Source organism: Myripristis murdjan, chromosome 17 (genome assembly GCF_902150065.1).
Source record: "Myripristis murdjan chromosome 17, fMyrMur1.1, whole genome shotgun sequence".
Classification (NCBI taxonomy): Eukaryota; Metazoa; Chordata; class Actinopteri; order Holocentriformes; family Holocentridae; genus Myripristis; species Myripristis murdjan.
In genome coordinates this window covers 13,759,153-13,770,004 of record NC_043996.1, presented here as the reverse complement: position 1 = coordinate 13,770,004, position 10,852 = coordinate 13,759,153, and the positions used below count along the sequence as shown (strand labels likewise).

General features: G+C 40.4%; 1 protein-coding gene across 1 annotated transcript; it reads left to right on the top strand.

Annotated features, from left to right (window-relative positions):
* Window positions 1–477: 477 nt before the first annotated feature.
* On the top strand, window positions 478–8,639 carry LOC115375113 (Y+L amino acid transporter 2). The gene is made up of 10 exons (XM_030074440.1): window positions 478–482; window positions 712–1,244; window positions 2,464–2,589; window positions 2,726–2,870; window positions 3,888–4,011; window positions 4,316–4,419; window positions 4,525–4,621; window positions 4,727–4,876; window positions 5,655–5,838; window positions 8,445–8,639. Exons 2-10 carry the CDS (start codon window positions 725–727, stop codon window positions 8,510–8,512), a joined length of 1,518 nt encoding a protein of 505 aa, XP_029930300.1. The 5' UTR covers window positions 478–482; window positions 712–724; the 3' UTR covers window positions 8,513–8,639.
* Window positions 8,640–10,852: the final 2,213 nt, after the last annotated feature.

Sequence of the window (10,852 nt, the reverse complement as noted above, 5' to 3'; positions counted from 1 at the left end):
AGCTACTGTCCACAATTTCATCATGCTGTTAACTATAAATAGCTTCTTATTGGTGTTCAGAATGTCTCTGTGTATAGTAAATGGTTTTAGCAGGGTCAGTGATGGGGAGCTTATATTTCCTTGAATGACTTTAGAATATATATTGTAGTACATTATATCAGGATACATCACACGGTCTTCATCTTGATCCAGAAGCAGCTCAGCTCCCTCTGTCTAAGGCTATAATGGCTCCCCGGGGGCAGGACGGGGCCTGCTTTCCTCTCAAAATAGTAATGAGTGGAACACGAGAGTCTGCTGCATCTGGTGCTGGAAAAACAACCGCTGTCATCATGCAGGGCTGCAGGGATTGCGACATTGACCGCTTCAGATGTGATCTCGCCAGGCTCTCACTGCCTGACTCAGTTCAGGGGAGTTCACAGGTCTGAGAGGATCTGTACATGTTTACTAGGACAAACTTGCCTTTTGTTCTACTAGAATACAAGGTAAGTTTACCTTCTTTTACAAGCTGATATATTTGCCTTTTCTATCTATCTATCTATCTATCTATCTATCTATCTATCTATCTATCTATCTGTGTATTTATATGTGTGTATGTGTGTGTGTGCATTGATTATGGGAGAGGACACTTAAAGTCCATAGAAAAAATCTCTTTGTTGGGACAAAAGCTTTATTAACCCCAGTCAAATTTTGCCCCCAGCGTCTCTATATTAGAGCTGTTGCAGTAATGGGGAAAATGAGGCAAAAACTTGGGGTCATGTCCCAGACAATATGCCCCACTTCCCGGGCTTCATCCGACACAGACTTAAAGGCAGCAAATGGAAAGAAAGAAGAAAAAATGCAGATGAAGAGGGAAATCTCCCTGATCAACGGGATCTGCCTCATTGTGGGCAACATGATTGGCTCTGGGATCTTCATCTCGCCAAAGGGGGTCCTGATGTACAGCGCTTCCTATGGGTTGTCGCTGCTCATCTGGGCGCTTGGCGGCTGCTTCTCTGTGTTTGGGGCCCTGTGCTATGCAGAGCTTGGCACGACCATCACCAAATCTGGTGCCAGCTATGCCTACATCCTCGAGTCGTTTGGCGAGTTCCTGGCCTTCATCCGTCTGTGGACATCCATCCTGCTGATTGAACCGGCCAGCCAGGCGGTGATCTCTCTGACCTTTGCCAACTACCTGGTGGAGGCTTTCTACCCCACCTGCCAGCCCCCGTATGATGCCGTCCGCCTCATCGCTGCTGCCTGCCTCTGTAAGAAACTCTCCTCTGTTTGATTTTTAGGAAAAAGGAGTTTAAAGCTCCCATTTTAAGAAAAAACAGAATGGTTCCTGACTGAGAAGGTTGTTTCTTGAAACTGAACATTCAGGAGTAAGTTTTGTCTAGGCGTATAGAGGATTTTTTTTTAGTTTGAAGGAACTTGTAGATAAACAAGCTGTGAGTCATGGTTGAGCAGTTTGAGGGCATCTATCCACAGAAGACACCTTCAATTACCTGTTCATACCGACACAAAAACTAGGTGACCCTGTGTGTGACTGGTACCGGCTATTGTTAGACTAAATGTCCTGCAGACATACCACAGTGTTTATAGCCCGGCTGTAGCCACTGAGGACCCTAGTTGGCAGGAGTGATATTTAGGTTAGAGAGCAGCAATGCCATGAGTCAGCCTGTCGACCCAGAGTTACTGTTTGTGTTATGCTTTTATGTGCCACGCAAGGATCAGGCCAGGGCCGACACAGCTGACAGCAGAACTATAAGTGAGCAGTGCTGACCCAAATAACGTGGCGACGGGTGGCATAAATCTGCTGCGGGACACTGAGAAGTGTACTGTAGATTGTTCCTATACAACCACCACACACACACACACACACACACACACCACAGTGGCTTTCAAAGTCAGATATGAACATCAGAGTAATATTTAGGACTAACACATCCACAAATGAAACCAACGCATGGAGAAAAGGAATACTTTGTGTTTAGGGCAAAAAATCTTTTTTGCAGTTTACCCAGACTGAGACAAGATGGTTGATACTATTTTCACCTCTGTGCATCACGTTGTTCAGTTCCTATGGGTAGCATTTCATGTTAGCTTAGCTTAAAGACTTGAAGTCTATAGGAGTTGTTAGGCTAGCTCTGTCAAAGAGAAAAGGATAAACCTTACAACACCTCTGAGGCCTCCTTATCTATTTTGCCCCCAAACATTGGAGTAATCCTTCAGTATTTCAAAATTCATCCTCATATCAAATGAGTATTTAGAAGCAATATGTTTATAGCATAACAGATAGTTTGTCTCTGACGAAAATTATTAATTATTTTCTAAATGTTTCTTATCAGACATCTTTAAGTAGCTGCAGTTGATTAAGTTAATTAAGCCTTCAGTCTTCGTTGCTCTGAGGAATATGTAATAATTGCAGTCTAATTTACACTTTTTTCTCCTCCGTCTTATATTGTCGTCCTCCTGTCTATCCAGGTATGCTCATCTTCATAAACTGTGCATATGTGAAGTGGGGGACTCTGGTTCAGGACCTCTTTACTTACGCCAAGCTCATGGCCCTCATCCTCATCATCACTGTAGGAATCCTGAAAATATGTAACGGTAGGGTTAAAGAAAAAAAACTGTGAGAAACAAATTAACAATGCATTATGGGGAGACAAAATATAGTAAATGTTATGATAAACAAATATAATAATGTATATTATCATCTTTGCAAATACTCGCTTTCTCTTTGCAGGAGAAACAAAGAACCTTGATAATCCGTTTGAGGGTTCGTCCACCGAGCCTGGTGCCATCGCTCTGGCCCTGTACTCTGCGCTCTTCTCCTACTCGGGCTGGGACACACTGAACTTTGTCACCGAGGAGATTCAGAACCCAGAGAGGTAACACAACCCTGGCATTCACAGACAGGGCAGTATATGGCCCTGCTTCTTAAAATGCACACATGCAGCAGATCAATAATCCATACGTCGTCTCTGTGACAGATAAAAGTTGGCACAATAAAGAGGACAGAACGACCTTGGCATGCTTTTTCATCTTCCAAACCCCACAGGCTGACATTCACTAAGTTGTGGACCCCATTTGATTTTGCCAGAGAGACCCTGATATGAAAAGACAAGATTTTGTTTAGACATCACACAGGAACACTAAAAATAAACTCAACGTGACAAAATTAACACACAGTGAAAGTATTCATTCATATTGTGATATAAGTGTGAATTAAATTATGGTGGACACTATTCCTCTTTTTGCTGAGAGCCACCTGAAAGCCCCTAAAGGACACCTGGGAGTTTCCACACCCCAAAAAACCACTGGCCTGTGCAACTCCTCACTTCCCTTTGCTGCACTTCCTGCTCTTGGTTTCCTCTGATGAGAACAAGGTTGCGTTTTCCTTCTCATCGCTGATGCTGATTAGGCGGGGCTCAGTGGAGTTTATCACAAATTAGGCTATAACAAGAATGCCGATTGAGTGGCTTGTTCTTAGTGTTACTATGTAATATCTGTTCGGTGCAATTTACAGAATACAATTTATAGTAAAGCTTTTCGTAGCACCACTAGATACAATTACGCCATGTTTTTCATTTTGTAATATTTTAGCAAATTTTTATTAATTTTTAGCAAATTGTTTAATTCAATCCTTATAAAAGTGTTAATTATTAGTGTTATTTTTTGGTATTGGTAGTGTTTCAATCAGACAACCAGAGTTAGTAATGTTACTTCTGCAATACATTTAGGGATCTGAGATAATGTGGTGAGAGTGTTATGGTTAAAAGGTTTTATTTTCTATGTTTATTTAGGGGTATAACTCTTTCAAAAATAAATATATGTAATGTAAATTGAGTTGAACTAATGTAATTCATTGCTTGGTAACATAATGTCTTGTTTCTGTGCCGTCATAGGAACCTGCCCCTGGCCATTGCCATCTCCATGCCCATCGTGACCATCATCTACCTGTTGACCAATGTGGCATACTATGTGGTCCTGGACATGCCATCTCTGCTGTCCAGTGACGCTGTCGCTGTGGTGAGGCCTCTACAGTCACCTAACCTCCGTGTTTCCATTTCTGCTAAAAATAGGAACGCTCTACTTTGAAAAGGTTGACCTAAGCCGTGTTGGCATCTTAGACACTGAGGTAAAAACAGGAATACAGAAACCTCAGTGGACGTTGACTGAATGTTGCCAGTGAATGGTGGACCAAATAAAAAAGGTGTCAGGCATTTATATGCTTTTTATATTGAATCGCACATCTGATGAAGCGTCTTGATTGCCATGCAGAGTTACCCAGAGCGTGAAGTTTGTAATGAGACCTCTGAATTTGACCCCGCAGACTTTTGGGAATGCAGCCCTGGGACATTTCAAGTGGATCATCCCTATTTCAGTAGCTATGTCCTGCTATGGGGGACTCAATGCATCTATCATTGCTGCCTCCAGGTAATCAAGAAATATAATGAAACATAATGACTGTATGGAAATAGGAATCCATGGCGTGTTTTCCTCAGTGACCTTTTATCCTCTCATCTTCACTTTTTGGTCCAGGTTGTTTTTCGTTGGGGCCAGAGAGGGCCACCTCCCTGACAGTCTGAGTCTGATCCACTTAGACCGCTTCACACCAATACCTGCACTCTTATTCAACGTGAGGAGCTTTTACCTTCTTTTCAAACTCAGATATGTATTTTTTTCTATATGATTTTTCTGTTATACCAACGAGTAACTTTGCTCTGTGCTGTTGTGGCTACAGGGATTAATGGGTCTGATCTTCCTGTGTGTGGAGGACGTGTTCCTGCTCATCAACTACTTCAGCTTCAGCTACTGGCTCTATGTGGGCCTGTCTGTGGCCGGCCTCATCTACCTGCGCTTCACTCAGCCAGACAGACACAGGCCTGTTAAGGTAGCGTATACACACACACATATACACACACAGCTCTTTTTTTTTTTTTTTTTTTTTTTTTTTTATCACCATGACTGTCATTCTGTACTAATACACAGATTACTGGAAGTATTTTGATCATAACTGTCCCATTGTTTGAGGTAACACAAGTTCCCCACACGCCCAGTTTACAAAAAATCAATGAATAATCGTGCAAAAGGTGTAAAGGAACTGACATCAGAGCCAGTGTTCACAGCACTTCCTCTTCTGCTCTGTGTGCAAATATGTATGAGCATTTTTTTCCGTCTTTCTCTGCATTTTTTTTTTGTTTCTTTTTGAACTATGCTAGCTCTATTAACAGCAACATTCTCATTTATAGTCTGAAAGAGGAAGGTGCCATCACGCACCAAGCCTAAGAAAGCCAAGCCGCCGTCTATTGACAGCTGTTTTGAATTTTAGCATTATAGTATAATGGCTTTCACAATATGCCTCCACTGCATCACTTATCCCAGACCAATTATTTGTAATGTACGCTACTTAACTGTAGCTATAACTATATTTACTTCCTTCAATTCACTTGGGTTGTTGGCTCTCTCTTTCACTTACCAAACCAAAATCCATTGGCCTTTCTAGTGAGGAAAAAAATGACAGACACTGACATACCACAATTAATCGTTTTTACCTCAACATAGTTAGAAAAATCTGTTCACAGTATCAGGATTAGTATTAGTCTGGTGTAAAGATCTTCATAGCGCCCACAGTTTCCAAGACTGACCCGTGTTTTGTCTCGTCCCCACAGCTGACCCTGTTCGTCCCCTTCATCTACTGCCTGTGCAGCCTGTTCTTAGTCATTGTCCCCCTGTACGGAGACACCATCAACTCCCTCATAGGTATCGGCATCGCCCTGTCTGGAGTGCCGGTCTACTATCTGACCATTTACCTGCCTGAGGAGAGGAGGCCCAGATTCATAAGCAGATTAAACGGTAAGCTTTGAACTCAACAAGGACCGGTGTGACGACAAATATAATATTTCAGAGCAGCAGGAGTGTGATCACAGGCCAGCATGTTAGCATAAGACAGTGACAAATGCACAAAGTTTTTGTGTCATTTACGTCCTGTATGTGTCTCTCATGGGAAATGTTCATATATGTTAACATGTAAAAGAGGAAGTAATAAAAGAGGAAACTTCCTCGTTAGCATGCTCACTGTTGGTTAGAGGATTTAGTCACCATATAGAAAGGTCATGTGTGTACATACAGGGGATTTTCATAAATATCATATCTATACTAACAACCCACGTATGAACTGTATTTGAATTTGATCATGTAGAGTTATGAGGCTTTATAGGCTGGGGGTTTCTATGGTGCTCATTTGTGTGGTAGTTTGGCAATCTGTGAATTTGGTCTTATATGACACATAAATCCATAAATCACCACATGCCCATAAATTTACTTCATATATGACTAAATATGTGACATATGTGACAAACACAGTTTCTGGTATAGTGGCATTCATTTAGTTTCAGTTAGTTTCCCAAATGGGTGTGCTCATGTCAGTTTAGTTTTTCATGTTTAAAATGTTGAGTTTTGGTTTAGTTTTTATTAGTATCAGTATCAGTTTTAGGTTTTTTTTTTTTTTTTTTTTTTTTTTTATTACAATATGGGGGGTATTTGCCAGGGCCAAGATGTAAAATTTTCAGAATAGATATTACAATAAAACCCACTGAACACGTTGAGTTGACTCACTCATGGTGATGCCCCGGTCTGCACGTCAGCACCAGCGCCTCCTCATGCTCGTTGTTGTTAAGTTTGACCAAACTGACAAAGACTAAAACTAAAAACGTTTTCTGTGTATTTTTATTTTAGTTTAGTTTTTTAAGTACACAACATAGTTTCAATTAGTTTTTCTTCTATTCTAAGTTATAGTTTTTATTTTTATTTCAGTCAACTAAAATGTTCTTTTCACACTAAGTTTTACTTTTTAGTTTAGTTTTAGTTAACTATAATAATTTGGCTCCTACAATAGTCACTTACAGCTTTGGCAGTTTGTAGCCAAAAGCAGCTACACCACCAGAATAACTGCATTCAAATGCAGATAATCTGAAATGCATCTGTGTCTGAGAAAATAGTTTTTGCTCTGGCCCTGAGTATATCACAGACACACACTACAGCATATCCATTACACACCAGTGAGACTGGTTTGAAACACCGCTGTGAAAACCTGATACTGCAATGAATAATGGCTCTTAGTTTTTTTTCCCTTGCAGAACAACATATTTACAGGATGAACACAATATAAAGACACAATACCTGTATACGTTTTCAAACTGTGTACTATAAACTGAAAGCTGAATGAAAGAGTAAATTACAGTAAAAGTATGCAGCTGACAAAGACGATAGAGAACAATAAAATAATTTCCATGTACTTATAATCAGAATCAGAGTCAGATGTACTTCATTAACCCCTAAGGGGAAATGGGGTCATTTGCAGTTGCTCAAATTCTCAACAAAATATATTATAAGCATAAGTGAAATTATGAGAAAAATGGAAAACAATAAGAAATGTGAAAATATGTAAATTCAAAATTTGCCAAAAAAAAAAAAAAAAGTATATGCATTATGTGCATTAATCCAAAAATATTACAACAATAATACAGAAATAAGAAATTGGAGAAAATATAAAAAGTATATACACAAGGGTATTGCACTATTGAATTAGCAGTGTAAAGTAATTGGGGTGGGGACAAAAATGTTTTTACATAAAGAACAATATGAGATTGATTCTGTGTCAGCATCCTGCCTCTTGTCAACATCACAGGCAGAGAGGGGAAAAAACCCTCTTGTATGGCTCATCTGCCCCTGAAAAACCTCAACTGTGCAGTGAAATCTGCACAGGCCTCCTCCACGGCCTGGAGGAGCTGAACACAGATGGAAGGATCACAGTCATTGATCTTCTCCATGCTGAAAAAAAAAAATCTTCCATGGGGTTTCGGAGTGGACAATATGCTCGTATATAGTGAGCCGCTTGTGAACAGTAGCTCCTCTGGTTGTGCTGGCTCCCTCTGCTCTAGCTGAAGTCCGCTTAGCATCGAGGACATCCACCCTGTGATTCTGACGGGTGTGTGAACAATTTTGCCTGGAGAACTGTGTGTTATCTGCATCCCAGCTGTAATGTCTTGAGTTAATATTTCCTCTAGTGCTTTCTAAATGAGAACATGGTGCATCCACTGATAAATGAGGCAGTTTGTGTGTAGAGAAAGTTCATCAGATCTGGATCATGTGTGAAAACAGGGGAACAGGATTTATCATGTGGGGAAATGTGTCTGTCTTTTGGTAGACGGCATTATTGTTATTTGGGATGGGAGGTTAACAGGCCCATTTGGAGTGTGTAAGCCATCGAGAAAACCTGCTGTGAACAGTATCATGGCACTGTCTTACAGTATCCATTTGTCAAAAATCTGTTGCACATGCAACTTAAATCACCATTGATAATCAATGTAAGCTGTAACCGGCCTCATTCTGTGCCGTTTCACTCTCTACCACACATTTCCACTCATCCTCCCCTCTTTCACTTCTTTTTCCCATCCCAGCCTTTGCCACCAAATACACCCAGATCCTCTGCTACTCCTGCTTGACTGAACTGGACACTGAGATGTAGAAACAAACAGAAGATTAAACACACTGACCTGCAGCTCTTCCCAGACGCCCGTCCCACCACCCCAGTTCTGCCAGAGGCCCCAATGCATGGACGCTCACATGACCAGAGCGCAGAAGACACAAGGCCTTGCATGGCGAGGCACAGGCTCTCCCTGTTTCCACTGGGCATTTGTGATGATTACGCACGCCAGCCTGAGTTTAAAAATGGCCCGCCATCTCAAATATCTCTGGACGAAGAAGCAGGCACGTGAGGGAACACATCAAACGGATGCTTTCCTCTGGGAATGTACTATTCTTTTCTACAAATAATCAGAAAATATCTTGGAAAGAGGATTTCAAATAAAACTATACAGAAAAAATACATAACTCAGATTTTTATATATATATATTTGTGTAAGGAAATATGCTGATTTTTTGTATCTGAGACCGTTTGGTAGAGTTTGTTCAATGTGTCACTGGATTTTGTCTCCTCATTTTGCACTTCTGTTTTTTTTTTATTACTTTTCCTTACCCAGGGATAAAAGCAATAAAATTCCGTTTTTCTTAGCACAAATGTTCATTTTCAGCAGCACTGTGCTCTAGCTTCATACAATTACATGCACATTTATGTGTGGACACGCCTCTGTACTGTACACTGTTTTAATGTTGTTCCTTGCTCAGGGGTCATTCTCATTTCACTTTGAATTCTAGATACCATCAGACTTTGTGTTTGGTGAATATAATCTCAGAACAGGTTTGTTGAGTGTATTTCAATGTCAGCGTCTATGGTGAATATGAATGTTTACCACTTTAAATTGTGCACAACACCAGGACTTATGTTTAATTCTCAGTCTGACACATTTCGCTGATCTAAGTTGTTTGTGGTTTGTCTGAATGTGCTGAGTCATGCTAAGTGGTTATTTCAGCATGTTGTTTTCCTTACTGTCAGATGATAATGGACCAGTGTATATGGTGTTATCATATATGTAGCATTTACTCCATGTCCTCTTATTCACTGTTAATGGATCAGTCTTTTATTGAACATTCTGTAAATGATTTATGAAATACAGTCCTGTTCAAACAAACAAATAAGTAAATACATCCTCTCCCCACAACAGGCCAGAGTAAATGGTGAAAGTGCTTTAACACAACTGTGGACAACTCACTTTCAGCCAGTAGGGCTAGTTTTATAACTCATTTTCATGGTGACTTTGTTATAAGAAGTTTCAGAATCAAAGTCCCATCATTTGGTCCCAGTGAGCCCAGTAATATCATCACAACTGTCTTCAGGGAGGTTTTTTTTCTTCATTATTTTGTGTTATGATTAAATGTTTTTATATGTATTATTGTGTTAGTGTCTTTCTTATCTGTTCTTTCTTTCTTCAGCATGCCACCTGTGATCCATATCGCTCCTCATATTAGTCATGATGTGTGAACATTCCTCCAGGCTGTTGCTATAAATAAGAATGTATTCTTAGGAAAACTGACCTGGTTAAATAAAGCTTTGATACTCCAAATAATGAAGGAGCTGATAAAACATCACATCCTTTCGTTCAGCTCAGTTATCTCACTGGTATCGCCTGGTGGTTATTATTCTACCGGGCACTTTTTATTCTGTCACTCTATCACACATCGCATACAGTTTATTATTGAAGGAAGTGGAAATATTCTCCCAGCTACAGATTGATAATAATGTTTAATCTGGTGAGGTCAAGGATGATGTTTGACTTCATCCTGGTGTTTATGGAAACACTGATGGATTTTTCTTTAGCTGTGTGTATGAAGGCAGTACCTCAGGGTGCACCTGGCCCTGGAAAATGGCCTTACATTCCTTACCCTTATATTATATATGAGAGCAATTTGATGGAAAATGCTCAAAGCCCATAGTTGCCACCTAAGTATAACCCTGATTCACTTGCTGAACAGATAATTCAGCGAGCGACCAGTGAGCAGCCAGTGAAAATTCATCTGCAGGCAAAAATGATAAAATTGGACGAAAAAGCAAAATGAGTTGTATGTCAAAACATATCATTCAGATACCTTTATAATGTTTTACACCTTCTTACCTGTGGATGGGGAACCTTGACCACAGTACCAAGGTGTAATAAAATTTTCTTGCCACTAGTGGGCGTTAGCTGCCTGTGAGTCGCGCTCTAAGGTTCAGCAAAGCCTGTTCAGACTGCAGCACTGCCATTGTGAGGGAAACATGTGAGCTAGTACAACACCATGGCTGCAGAGAGGTGTGGTTTTCTGTTCTCACAAATGAGACAATTCAGAGTCCTTTGTGCTGTGGGTTTATCAGATGGGTTTATTATGTTTCATGATGGAAATCCAATGTGGAGTCTTACCTGTGTCTACTCCC

Excerpts from the sequence above, each read along its gene's own strand:
- LOC115375113 (XM_030074440.1), top strand. The coding sequence starts at position 725 with ATGGGGAAAATGAGGCAAAAACTTGGGGTCATGTCCCAGACAATATGC. Across the intron at positions 2,871-3,887 it reads GAGATTCAGAACCCAGAGAG|GAACCTGCCCCTGGCCATTG; the intron begins GTAACACAACCC and ends GTGCCGTCATAG. Across the intron at positions 4,012-4,315 it reads CCAGTGACGCTGTCGCTGTG|ACTTTTGGGAATGCAGCCCT; the intron begins GTGAGGCCTCTA and ends TTGACCCCGCAG.